Genomic DNA, 13,350 nt, shown 5'->3' on the forward strand with positions numbered 1-13,350 from the left:
CGGTAGAGGAGCCTATGATTCGATTCTCTGCGCCATCGTCCAAGAGCAAGGACGTGTCGTTTCCAAGAGTTCTGGCCCATTCTCCGTCGATGATGATTTCAGTTCTCGACTGCGGCAGAGGCGGCCGGATACTCTCTCGGGCTCTGTAGAGAGACGCTTGGATCGAGCGATAAGTTGGCAGCGACGCACCAACATCTTCTTGTTGGTCGCATCTCGCCTCCACAGGTCACGAGAGCTTCAGAATACCACTCTTTGACACCGCAAGCAGCTTTCTCCATGACGGCTGCTTCCAGTCTCGAGGAAACTGCGCGACGGATCATGTCGCCGTGGTCTGGCTCGTGAAGATGGGTTCCACTCTGCTTCTTCACAATGAGGTCGGGCGTTTTGAGCAGAATCGACCTATCCGAAAAACCGTTCTCCCTCCTCCGTATACAGCTACAGTATATATAATGTTTCGTCCTTACTTCGCTCCACTTCGAACAAGTAGTTTTCAAGGTGATACAATGGCTGGAAAATCTTCTCCCGAGTCTCTGAGATAGAGCTTTCGAGGACGTTCGAGAGAGACTTCCATATATGCCTTCAACTCATAACAAGCTCGAACACAAAAACATTCACTTCACGGATGGAGAAATCCGGTGCACCAAGTGCTCGAAAATGGGCCATTAGCAGAGTAGAAATGATAAGTCGAGTTTCCCATGAAATTCTGGGACGAAGCATCGAGGTTCGTAGCCCTGAAGATCAAGATCCTCTCTGAGGCTATACAGAAGATTTTCCGCGATGGAGACTCCCAGCTCGAGACGTTCGTTCGACTTTGCAAGATATGCCCTCTCTCAGGAGCTTATTTCTCCCGGAGTTTGTCCGAGGAGACAGCCTCCGGGAGACGCCGCAAAATAAGCGGGCGAATATTCGGGGAAACGCTAATCGGGGATGCGGGGGGTCGCCGACTTTCCGATGCCCAACTCTTTGACGGTACTGTCAATGGTTTCGATTTCAAAAAGTCGAACACCGAAACCTTTTCAAGCGTGGAGAGTGTTTCGCGCGACATTCCGACCACTGTCATCGGAGCGCCATGGGGTCGAACGCGGAATCACGCGACCGACCCGAAACATAAGAGCCAGATTCGCTTTCGTCGAAGAACGTGCATTTAACGTTCCCTTCGTCGTTCTGGTTTCGCCACAACGATCTCCCGGAGGAGAGAACGGCATTTCAAGATGAGCCTCGATCTCCTCTGAGCTAAGGGAAGGCTGGATGTTGCGGGCGTCGACCCTCTTTTGAGCGATTTTCTCTGATAAGCGAGTCTCTTTTAGGCGAATCCTTCAGCATGGGAGTCTAATGCCTCGAAAACTGGTGAATTTCATGGGTCTCCTATATGTGCGATTCTCTGAAAAGCATATCTCTTATAAACGGGACCGACCGTAAACGTATTCTTATTTCATATGTCAGCGTCCGGTCCGACACGTTTGCATCCGATAGAGTTTCGGCGTTCAACGGTTTCCGTGAAGCGGCTAATTTGGGGAATCTGTATCGCTTGGATCAGGGAAGCCGGTACCTCCTCTTGAGCACAATTTCGGTGTTTGTCGAAGACAATTTCGGTGATCCCTGATGTCATCTCTTACCGGAAACTGTCGTACCCTTTGTTCTTGATCTGGTCGACTAAGTAAGCTAGGGGAGAGCAATCTTTCCCTCTCTCCTCCTTCGCGAGCGGCATGTGTAACTTTGTTTGCAGGCCGATAAGCCCACCAGTGTGAAGTCAGGGAAACTGAGTTTCGGAGCGTGAGTTTCATTCGCCTCGCTCTGCCTGGATGAAAACCAGGCGATTCAGAAGCTTCGCACAATGTTTTCGTCCGGATTTATTTCACTCTGACACAATGCACCGCGTTTGACGTCAACATCGTGCGATGAAAATCGGACTGTAGGCCTCACGCTACATGAGTCGACGCGCCGATTTCTACAGCTAGCCGATGCTGTCAAACTCCGTCGGTGGCATGCTCCAGGAATGCTGTGCTATGAGAGCGCCAGGATCCGGGCTGGAAGTTCTGTTAGTATTCGCGCCGATAACGACAACGACCACTACGACGACGGTGGTGGCGTTGGCGGCGGCGACGACCACTACCGCGACTCCTACTGTTGCAGAGACTACGAGGAGCAGCAACAGCGACCTCGTCGCAGCCGCACCATCATGGGAGCGGAACAAAGCAGTTGCTCCACAAACAAAAAGCGTTTCATCCTTTGATTCCACTCGTCGGGGCGGCGGCGATGATTGTTATGAACGTTTCTGGGGATCCGCGTACCACATTGAGTCATGCGGGATATCCGCGATTCCAGCTCCAAAATGTTCAATTAGGAGCCTCGCTGCCCAGAATTATTCTGTTTGAGCAGCTCACCGGTTCCCCTTTTTCCACCGGGTCAATCGGAGAGAACGTTCCATCGGCTACTTGTTGGTGCAGCAAGTCTTAGCCGCCCATTGTAGTTGCATTTTTTTCTGAATTTCCAGATCTTTACACACACTGGTCAGTCAACGCAAGTCCTCTCAGCTATCGATGTCAAGATGAGAGCGATCAGAGCTGCTTCCAGAGGATGTGTTGGATTCTCCTCTAATGCTACATAGAACCAGATATCTCTCTGGTACAGGATTGAAAACAATCCTCGGAGCACGGCGCACGACTCCTGAGAGCTCCCATATCGTCAAGTTCACCTTCCTCCGCTCATTGGTTCGAACCGAAGGTCATTGAAGTTCTCAATTCCGCTCAATTCGGATGAGTATGCTCGCAACTTTCGCTGATGGTAAAGTATGGCTGACAACTGTCAACAGGACGTCGTCGTTTACAATAATGTCGTAAATCGTCCTTATCGGGAGAAGAGCGACAAACGCGCTCGAAGAGACTCAAGAACACACATCAGGAAACTGTCGCGTCACCTATGAGCTGCCTCCCATCTCTGATTGTCGTTCATCACCGTAGCGCTGTCGGATCTGTTTCAAGGGCACAACATCCGAAAACCGTGCGCGGGAACGACTTCGCCGCTCGAGCTACTTTTCTGAATCTACGGTTATTCGCCATGCGGGTCCATAACGGGCGGAGTATGGGACCGATGATTAGCCGAATGACGAGATAATTCTCATTATCCGAATCAGAGAATCAATCTGGGGAATGTATGCTTGAGTCATGGAGAGCTGGCAGCCAAGGGTTCGACGATTCGTCTTCCTTCCTCTTCCTGACACGTGTGCTCTTCAGTCTTGTGCCGCGCTGCCGTGTCGTCACTGAGCGGTTCCCGATCTCAGGTAGTGGTTGCTCCAACCGCAGTCAACTGTCCCGACGGACAAGCACTCAATGGCACGGCTTGAACTGTCGCTATAGTTTGACTTCTGGCCGGTCAGTCAGCTCGTCTGTCATCACGTTCGCTACGCGACCGCCGAAAAAGACGAATTTCTTTCTATGCGAATCCACGTTCCGTTCCGCTCTGAAAGCCGATTCAAGCCGTCGGACAATACGGAATGCTATGCTGCCGACTACCGCGACCGGCTGAGTCGCCAGCTCAGCAGGAACCGGCGGCCTGTTGGTGGCGGCGAGGGTGTCTCCCGTTAACCACCGCAGAAACGACACCTCACACGCGAAGGAGCGAACGTAAACTCGAGCTTCCGTAGAAGAATTTTGAACGTTCAGACGCATTCCATTATCCAACTAGAAGATCAGCGATCCGTGCGAATCAACGTTCACTCATTCTATCGAGGGTCATCCATTGTTCTTCTAATGTAGACAATGTTTGACCGAAACTTAATCTTAAATGAGCGATCATCTGAGATTCCATCAGGGTAGAGAAGGATCGGCAGGGGGATCACCACCGAGGAGAAAGGAAGCAGAGGTGAGAGCGTTTTTCGCTCCGTCCAGGCTCGCCGTCGAGCCGTCATTCAATTTGAGGCTCCCAGATCGTCTATCGAATGTCGCAGCTGGAATTCAAGCAAAAAGTCTCCCTCGTTCGCAAGGTCTCCAAATGTGGCCTCTGCATTGACCACATGTCCTCCCCTTAACCTCGACCAACTGCTTACTACGACAAGCTGTGAAAACGAATAAAAAGCTCCGTGATGAGGAAAAAGTAGGCGATCTGACTTCAGAGCACGGCTTCTCCATGAGCTCCCCTAATCACTGAATGAACTGCTGAGATCGGTAACACGAGCTGCCTACGGAAAGGCCAAGATGACGGTGCTGCGCGAATGAAGTTTTTTACGCTAATCTCATCGAAATAAGAACACCAATATTTATGTTTTCTTTCAAAAAACACTTTCTCTTCTCATATGTACCATCTTCGCATATCACTCACATGATTTTCTCATCGAACTTTTTACAAAAGGCGTCCATTCCCGTTGTTGGCTTGCGTCCATAATCGTACTACTACTTATAACTCACACGTCTTGGTTCGGCTTTCGTTCAGTTTGTCCACGCGCATCCAATACACTATTTTCCATCTATTTATTCATAAATAAAATATAAACACAAACAACATTTGGTCATCGACTCTTGCGATAGGTTTTTGATCCCTGAGGGGAACTATTGCGGCGGTGGTCACCGATGATCAGAAACCTGCCATTTGAATTTCGCTGCCATCTCCCACTTCTGACTCTCTTTGCCTGAGTTGCATTCTTTTAGTGTAGCTACGTTAGATCTATTCGCGTTTGGCTTGTCTAAGCACCTATTCGTATTGATGTGTCTGATCTGTTTCGTGTTTCCGTCGTAGGTCCACATCTGATTTCCGCCCATGTTGTGGCACCTGAACAGTTTCACGGGGCCTGACGGCGATGACGCGTCGAGACAAGAATCGTCTGCCATGATCTGCTGTCGTTTCGTATATGCAAACACCTGGTTGCCTCCGAGTCCGTGACATTTGCCCATGTAGAGAACGTCCCCGCTCTTCTTGCCGTAGGTGTCGAGGCATAAATTGCCGTCCGCGTTTTTGATCTCGCCCAGATGATAGTAGTCGAGCGGCATGTGAGATTCAGGATATATATTCTCGAGATACCAGCGGAAACTCTTGCACTGAAGATCTTGTCTCAGCTTGTGGCGACCCGAAGTGTCTCCACGGTCAACTTTTTTCGCCACCGGATTTATAGCAAAATAAAAATCTTTCCACTCGTCCAGCCACACATCGGCAAGTCGAGCGTTATTATGATTGACGATTTTCCCGGTTCCTCCAGGGAACGTGTACGGTGTGCTCTTTCTAAAAACGTGCCCCACGTGTGAACAGGTAACTATCTCGAGAGTGCCCCCGCACATCCAGATCCGGAACGACATCTCGAGGTTCTCACCACCCCAAATGTCCATTCCTTCGTCGTACTTTCCCAACTTCTCGAAGTAGGCTTTGTCCATGGCAAAAAGCCCACCCGCCATGGTGGGAGTTCTCACCGGCAACGTCCGGTCTCCCCCGCGACGGTCGTTCTCACGTTGGGGCACTCGGTACCAACGGAAGTTCAATTTCCAATTGAAGCCGCCCCACGTCTGGTCGGAGGCCGGCACGTACGCGAAGTTCTCGTCGGAAATTACGTCGATGACCGGACACACGACTCGAGTATTGTCTTCGGCGATTCGCGCCAGAAGCGGCTCGAGCCATCCTTCGGTGCATTCGCAGTGAGCATCGAGGAACGTAATCACTTGACCGGTGACGGTTTCGGCACCGATTAGACGAGCTCGAATTAAGCCCGAACGTTTTCCTGTTCTCAAAACGTGCACGGGTACCGGCAGCTTAGCCACGTAGTCCTCAAGTTTTTGGCCCAGATGGTCGAACTCGGAAGCGTCGTCGACGAGAATGATTTCGGCGATGAGTTCGCGCGGAGACATTTGTATTATTGAATGCACAGTCCGGAGTAGGGTAGTCCAGGCTTCATTGTGAAACACGATGACAATTGATGTTGTCGGTAGACGATCCGGATAGGTTTTTTTCCGGCATTCAGCTAGCCGGACGTCAGGTAGAGACCTGTTGAGTGCAATGCGTTCGGACGCAAGCAGGTTGAACTGATTGATTTTGAACTTTTCGTTTTTCAGGGCAGTTTCTTTCTCGGGAATTTCGACACCTTCACCGTTCTCGCCGGGCCAGAACGTCGGGTTCTTCACAACACGAACCGGAGTCCATTTGACGAAACGGTCCGATGGTTCGTGTAGCTTCCGCTGCACAGCCGCGAACTTGGGCAGTTTTTCAAGACACTCCGAACCCCGACATTCACTACGGTACATGAAGAACACGGTGGCAATTAGAAACCAAACAAGAGAGGTAAGTATTATCACCCGACAAGTGTGTAGTCGGAGAACACGGAGACCCAGCATTTTCTCCGCGAGGATCCAGAACGATCCCTGACGAAGCCAGAAAAGCGTGAGGATGGCTAGAGATTCACATCGAGATCACAGCATTGCACACGGATGCTCGGCCGGTGTCCTCGGAGCTTGGCAGCACTCTACGAGTTAGTGGTCACTGTGACTGCATAGCGGCCGACTGCCAGCCAGCCAGAGCGCCGTCGGTCCGTCGGTCGGTCGACGTCAGCACTGAGACACAACTGTGGCGTTGTGACTTATTCGACGGATAGGAGAGTCTGCGGGAAACCGCCGACCGGGTGTTCTTCCCGTGAATAGAAAACTTGAGAGCGTTGTCATTCTCGGGAAACGATGGCTCAGATTCGGTTGATCTTGATACATACTCCCGGATGGGATCATGGGGCTACCCTGCATCACTCGAGGCCGGGAATCGCCCGTCAGTCCCCTCTTCTCTCGGGGGAGAGCTGCTTAAACGGCGGACTCAACAATAACATTCGGTCATATGGTTCTCAGAACTCGACACACGGAGGAGTCGTATCGGGCGGACCTTCGAACGAGCATGCGGTTCGGAACTTCGATCCATTGCCTGTCGTGAAAGAATAATGAAAGCATGTTTATTGCCAGAAGTTCGAATTTAAATTCAGAGCATTCGGCCCGCCCCGGCCCTTCTCCCGAAATCTGTCAGGGGCGATTTTTTCACGCCTCATCTCTGTCGACTCCGAAATTTTCGCCGGTATGATGCAGTATGAGATCCGCCCGGTGGCTCGGTAATTAGAATTGGTTACACTCAAATCACAACCCCATACCCTGCTCCGCAGAGTTTTCTCCGATGAGTGTGAGGGGATTGAAGGCATATAGCAACCCCCAGGGGAACTCGAACGTTCAGTCATCCGTACCTGGGGGGGCGCCGGCCCGAAAACAATGGGGCTCGAGGCCTAGGATTAACCATTCGGCGGAGAATGGCGACAGCGATAACAATCAATGAATGGAATGCCAAGAAAAGCAAAATGCCGGTCAACTGGAGTGCCGTCGGCCGGTCCGTCGTCCGGCGCGACTCAAACAGAGTCCGACTGACATAAGTGAGACTCGACTGCGGCATAAAGGCTTAATCGACGGACCACGGGGTCTCCGGCGAAATTCTGACGTTTTTCCTCCCACGACTGCGATCGATGAGAGCATATTCACGACCTGGAGTCGGTGATCCCCGCTTTTCTGATGAGACACTCATACTCCGACGGCTTGGGAGTCGGACATCTCCTCCGTGCCCCTCTGCCGTCGAGCCTGTCCCTTGGGTGTTCTCTCTCTCAGGAGAGGGGCTTCAAAGCGACGGAATCGACAATGAGAGTCGGTCAGATGGTTTTTAAATTTGTGAGTCGGACACCGTGTGGGAAGAAGATTTACTGTAAAGGTGAGTATACTGCATACGTGAAGTGATCTCGCGAAGGAGTCTTGTTCCCCGAGGGAGATGTCATGCGGGATCTTCCTGCGCGATCGGAGAGCGAATCGTGGCTAGATGCGCTGCGGTTTCGAAAGCGCACGCAATTTTTCTGATTGCGGTGAATTTCCGGAAAGCAGAGGTTCTACGATTTCTCGCGAAACCGATCCTGCTGATTCGCTTGTAGATGTCTCCATCTCTCAATACGACGGAGATCATCACCCTTCTCGATCTTCTGGAGTCGCCATCGACATTCCAAGAAATTTCCGAAAAATTTCGACGAGAGTTCCCAGATTCGGACTTCCACTTCAAAGTAAGTCAGGCGGGGATTCCCGCCGGGAGGGTTCCCACCCTTCATTTTCCCTCGAGATGGAGGGGCAAGTCCCTCCCGATCTCCGAGCAATGTGTCACCGGTAAAGTGCTGGAACTGTGTACTGAGTCAGACTAATTCTGGCATCACCCAGGTTTGCGACGCTCTGTGCCAATTGCTGCAAGAAAGTGATCTTTTGACGGGACCTGAGCAACACCTGAAAGCGGCCTTCTTGATATATGACGTGTAAGTCTCTCGTGGACGGTGCGCATGAAAGACCCCTCACTTGGTCCAAAGTACGAAGAACGCAGATCAGACGATCAGTGTTGCTCATTTTCCAGAGAACGCGACAGCCGGCAAAACCCATTTCTGAGTCTCCTCATAAAGCTGCTACATCCACCTGAAATTGTAACATCCTTAGCGAGACTATCAACTCAAGCCCGATGGTTTTTATCGCAATTATTGGCGGCCCCATCCGAATCACTGCCGCTGCTGGAGCTCACCGCAAAGGAGGTATTGTCCAAAGCTGTCGAGGAGTCGGCCATATGTGACACCAGTAATCTACAGGTGAGAGAAAATCCGAGCTAACGGGAAGAGGAAGAAAAACATGATGAATACTCCATATCTGGGGACTCCGTCAAGCTCAACGAGAAATCGATTCCGAGCCCTACTGATCATTGCAGGTACTACTCATGGAGCATTTGGCGGAACTTCCGGCGTACGATAAGATCGGAGTGTCGTGTATCGTCCCAGCACCTAAACCGGGAGTTCATTCTGAAGAGCTCCGGCGAGAATCGGCGATAGATATCCTTACGTGCGACGCGGGGAGCTTCGGTCCTCTCTATCATCGATTAGCTCCGTCGTTACATTTAGGCGAAGATGTTTTGACGTGGATTGATCCGAACTCAGAATATATCGGGAAACTCGAGGTGTGTGATAGGCGTCGCGTTCTACATCCTGACATCGACTACTTTCTCTAGGGGATCAGAAACTTCTATATCATGGGTTTTCACTCTGCTTCTAGCCTTTCTGGGATGACTCGATGTGCTCGTCAAGCGCGCCAGCGACAGAGGTGAAAAAGATGATGGCTCGGGCCCTGAAGTTGGCTCTGACTCCAAACCAGCAGCTGCAACTGATTTCTGATCTCAAGCAAGAACCACGTTTGGTGTTCCAGTTGGGTCTTTCACCCAGCAGATTGCCCGATCTCGTAGAAAACAACCCTCCAGTGGCAGTTGAGGTGAGTGCCATATTTTCGAGCCGACAACGGAAGATAGTCGGTGGCCAGCACGGAATTAATGCGCGAACAATTATCCTTGCGTTCCTAATCGGCAAAGACTTCTGCGGGGGCCGACCTGATTGTGTTCTTCCCTTCCAGGTTCTAATGTTGATGATGGACAGTGCTCAGATAGTGGAATTTTACTCTGCTCTCGTCAATATGGAGCTCTCGCTACATTCCATGGAAGTTGTCAATCGTCTGACCACCGCCACGAAGCTCCCCGTCGAGTTCATCCATCAATACGTCTCGAATTGCATAGCTACCTGCGAAAATATGAAAGACAAGTGAGTGCGCTACTTGGTCTTCCATCCTGTTCTATTCCCCTTCAGCTTGCATTATAACGCAAGAATGTCAAATATTTGTATCTTCTTCGTCAGATACGTGCAGAACCGGCATGTGCGGCTGGTGTGTGTATTCTTGTCGTCATTGATTCGGAACAAACTCATCGATGTTCAGGAGCTATTCATCGAAGTCCAAGCGTTCTGCATAGACTTCTCCAGGATTAAGGAAGCTGCCGCGCTGTTCCGATTGTTGAAACATGTCGATCCCCCGGAGGGGTCGCCCGAAAATAAGTCCGATGTCAGCAATAAATGATTTACTCGATGGTTTTATCTAGATCGATCGTCGATGAATTTATTCCTGAGCTCTGTCCAAAGCCTGAACACACTCTAAAGCCGCCAGGCTTTCCATATTACAAGCAGAGCTCTGCGCCGCGCTGAGCATTGTCCCATAGACTCAATGCGTGAGCGCCGCGGCGTGGCGCTTAAGCATTGAGTCTATGGCGCCGCGTCGTGGAGACAGCACACAGCACTGATTACGAGGGAGCGGTGGTAGATTGTCGATTCAACATGACGCTTCCTTGATGATGCTCTCTTATACGAGACTCTGATGGGCTCCTCGCTTTTCCACCGGAGCTCTGAGTGAAAGGACCAACGACAAGAACGAACATATCAATCGCCTGCATCAATCGAAGTCGGACTTTCGGGAGCTGATTAGCATGCTTCGAAATCGCTTTGATGGGAGAAGCCGAGGACCATGCAGTGAATTATTCCTGGTCCGCACTTCGACAGTCAAGGGCTCCTCTAGAGGGGCCTATCCTCTCGGAGAGCGAGAGCGAGTCTCCCGCACTGAGGGGGATGAGTGATCCATCTTTTCCGATCTAGGTACCTTTCAATTCTGTATCGGGATCCACCCTGCTTCAGAGTCATTCTTAGGATAGGTTCCTCGGTGCCTTTGTCGAATCCCCGCGTAATCAACTTTGCCGCATTAGAGCGCAAGCAGAGCTGGTGGAGGCGTGGAGCTTCTGCGCTCAGCTGTTCTGGACTCTGAAGTGCCCTCGGCTATTCCTGGAGCCCCCTCAATATTCGTTATATTTGCGCGTCAACTAGAATTCGACATACCTACCCCTCGAATGCGATGTCCATCCGATGTCGTCCGTCTAGAAGATGACCTGAAGCATTCGCAAGATGCAGATTCAGAGTTATTCGAGTCTGCAGTCGTTCCCGCGCATCGCCAAACCTCGCTCCGCTCCTGGCATTATCTGGCGGTTTCCGGCAAGGTCAAGCTCATACGAATGAAGCCAACATTTTCTTTAACTCTGCAGCTAAATTAATTACCCGTGATTCGTGGCGACGATCCTCTGATCTGCACCGATGAGACATAAGACCACAATCAAGATCTAAACAAATTCTACTACCCTTTCAATTTTTCCATCCATCTTGCCTCTATCTCCCCAGGAGCTTCCTCATTGCGCGCTTATCACATCGTCGATCAATGAATCCAGATGATACAATCCGAGTTCAATGTTTACGTACGCATTGAATTCCGCGGGAAATGTTTTCGCCGTCCAGACCTGCCTGTAGGGGCGATATCGTGACGAGTTGAGAGCTCTTCGCTCCTTCGCGATTTTCCGGGCAAAATTATTTGTACCGCATCCAAAAAGCGAAGAGGAGATAGGAGTCGTGGAATAGCGATTCGGATGATGACGAATAATGGGCTCAGCCCTGAAACGAAAGCTCGGATCCACACCCCACACCATATTCTGGGCTCACCAAGAACGGCTTTCCTGCGTGCGAAGCGGGTTCCGTATTTATTCATTGGTGCTACATACATACTCATTCTATCTAAACGAAAAAACTCGGTTGCGGGAAGTCTATTTTCCAAAAGGGTGTTCCGGGTATTAGACTTCCTCGAAGAGGCTCAGGCGTTGACTCAGCATCGAATCAATTCTCGCGTTTCCATATCTCCATTCAATCATCCCAGTCGAAACTCACCCCTCCAAGCTGACGATCTCGTCCGCAGTTTCCTTCCCTTCCTGAGGGAACTTCATTACGCCTGGACTCGTTGAATCCGACTATTCCAACGCGCCTACAATATGTACAATTATTGATGCTGCCTGTGTCCTCTCCGACCGGCGATGTATCCACCCGGGATCGGCTACTCGATCTGCGCTGTTTCTCCATATTGACAAGAGAGCCCGTGATTCCCTCTCCGAGAAGTCAATTGTAGAAGCATTCCAAACATGAACATAAAGATTGCGCCTCAGGAATAAACGATCTCTCACTTAGCTGAGACAGCGTGAGCTCGTCATGGGAACCATTCATCACGACTGGCCCCGATCTCAATCAGCGCACGTCGGGTCGTTCACCCGTGCATCACAAGAGATTTGATACGAAAGTAGCTCTTTCTGAGGCCCTCCTCCATCCGCGGTCGATTGCAACTTTGAATGATCGCCTCGATGTCCATGTATGATGGCGGGCCATTAAAACACGTTCCTGTACATGTTATAACCCGGAAAGAATTTCTTCATAAACATCGGAGAAGAGGGTTCCGCCTCTTGCCAGCCGGTATCATCTGGGTGGCTCTTTTGTTGTGTATATTTTCGCGAGCTTTATTCGATGGCGTCTCATAGTCGCGGCTTACTCTCAATGGCTTCCAGTCAATTTCTGCTGAGGGTTATGAGAGGATATCTAGGAAGACGTTAGGAAATGGCCCTCTCACCGCTCCAAGATAGGTCACACGAGCGCAAATCACGGAACGGACGACGAAGGCGAGCATCGATGCCCACCGCCTCCGGCGAGCTCCTCTTTTTTGGACCTGGGGATGAGGAACTCGAGCCATAAAGATAATACAAATAAGAGAACGTGAGGAAGGGAGCGCCTCTACGGGGACCGATCGAGCGGATTCGCCCGTATATTTCGCCTCCCTGCTCGGAAGTGACGCCATGCGCCTCGATACGTACTTGTCACCGCTCGGTATGACACCGGGTCCGAATCGAATTGGCGTGAACTCCATGCCAAGAGTTTGCATGAGATCTCTGTGGTGTCCCCACCATAGGAGGATGATGGAAGTGACCATTTCTGGCCTTATGGTTCCTTTCTCCAATCGGCCGTTCGCGGGACGAGCGTCTCATTAATATCAGGGCATTAACCTAGGGCAGTCTTCCAAGGAACAACATTCGGTAGAAAGGGATAACACAGCAGTGCGCTGTTCACGATCGATGCTTCAGGTTCTATGCGGCGCTCAGATGTCGAGATCGCCGCGGTTGCCCTCCGTCACCAGAATGAGCTACCTCCTCTATGAGCTACCTCCTATCGAATACTCGCTACAATTCCCCGGCGATCGCAACTCTCCGAGCGAGAGATCCTGTGTCTCAATACTACACGGGTGCACGCAGAACGGTCTTCCGCTAGTACAGGAAGACAGTGGATGAACTTTATAACGGTAGAGGCAATTTATAACTCAGTCAGTCGGTCTGGGAACCTTTTGCATAGAGTAACTCTGACGTGCGATATTGGGGCGAGTCCGCAAAGAAGAATTCCGAGAAAAAAAGCTTCAACGCTACGCGAGTTTTTCTCGCTAGGTGAGTGATGATCGCTGATATTTTCTGTACGAGATTAGTATGTATTATCTTTCTGCAGAGATCATTATATACATACTGCTATCAGAGGCTCCTTCCCGCTACTCGAGATGAGAATTCACTGGTCTCAATTTAGTTTCCGCCATCTGAGTACTTCCCAGAACATGTTAATCA

General features: G+C 50.8%; 2 protein-coding genes across 2 annotated transcripts; one reads left to right on the forward strand and one right to left on the reverse strand.

Moving 5' to 3' along the window:
• Positions 1–4,449: 4,449 nt before the first annotated feature.
• Positions 4,450–6,536, reverse strand: Pgant5 (polypeptide N-acetylgalactosaminyltransferase 5). The gene has a single exon (XM_003745859.2). The coding sequence runs from the start codon at positions 6,309–6,311 to the stop codon at positions 4,560–4,562; it is 1,752 nt and encodes a 583-aa protein (XP_003745907.1). The 5' UTR covers positions 6,312–6,536; the 3' UTR covers positions 4,450–4,559.
• Positions 6,537–7,619: 1,083 nt separating this feature from the next.
• Positions 7,620–9,939, forward strand: Not11 (CCR4-NOT transcription complex subunit 11). The gene is made up of 8 exons (XM_003745762.1): positions 7,620–7,704; positions 7,919–8,044; positions 8,196–8,287; positions 8,383–8,608; positions 8,725–8,970; positions 9,066–9,278; positions 9,417–9,601; positions 9,695–9,939. The coding sequence occupies exons 2-8, from the start codon at positions 7,919–7,921 to the stop codon at positions 9,909–9,911; spliced, it is 1,305 nt and encodes a 434-aa protein (XP_003745810.1). The 5' UTR covers positions 7,620–7,704; the 3' UTR covers positions 9,912–9,939.
• The last annotated feature ends 3,411 nt before the right edge of the window (positions 9,940–13,350 follow it).

The sequence above is a fragment of the Galendromus occidentalis genome, unplaced genomic scaffold (genome assembly GCF_000255335.2).
Source record: "Galendromus occidentalis unplaced genomic scaffold, Mocc_1.1 scf7180000077485, whole genome shotgun sequence".
Taxonomy (NCBI): Eukaryota; Metazoa; Arthropoda; class Arachnida; order Mesostigmata; family Phytoseiidae; genus Galendromus; species Galendromus occidentalis.

What these genes read in the sequence shown, in the direction of transcription:
- Pgant5 (XM_003745859.2), bottom strand. Translation starts at nt 6,311, where the DNA reads ATGCTGGGTCTCCGTGTTCTCCGACTACACACTTGTCGGGTGATAATA.
- Not11 (XM_003745762.1), top strand. Translation starts at nt 7,919, where the DNA reads ATGTCTCCATCTCTCAATACGACGGAGATCATCACCCTTCTCGATCTT. An exon ending in ATTCGGACTTCCACTTCAAA is followed by an intron (nt 8,045 to 8,195) that starts GTAAGTCAGGCG and finishes GGCATCACCCAG; the next exon opens with GTTTGCGACGCTCTGTGCCA. An exon ending in TGCGAAAATATGAAAGACAA is followed by an intron (nt 9,602 to 9,694) that starts GTGAGTGCGCTA and finishes CTTCTTCGTCAG; the next exon opens with ATACGTGCAGAACCGGCATG.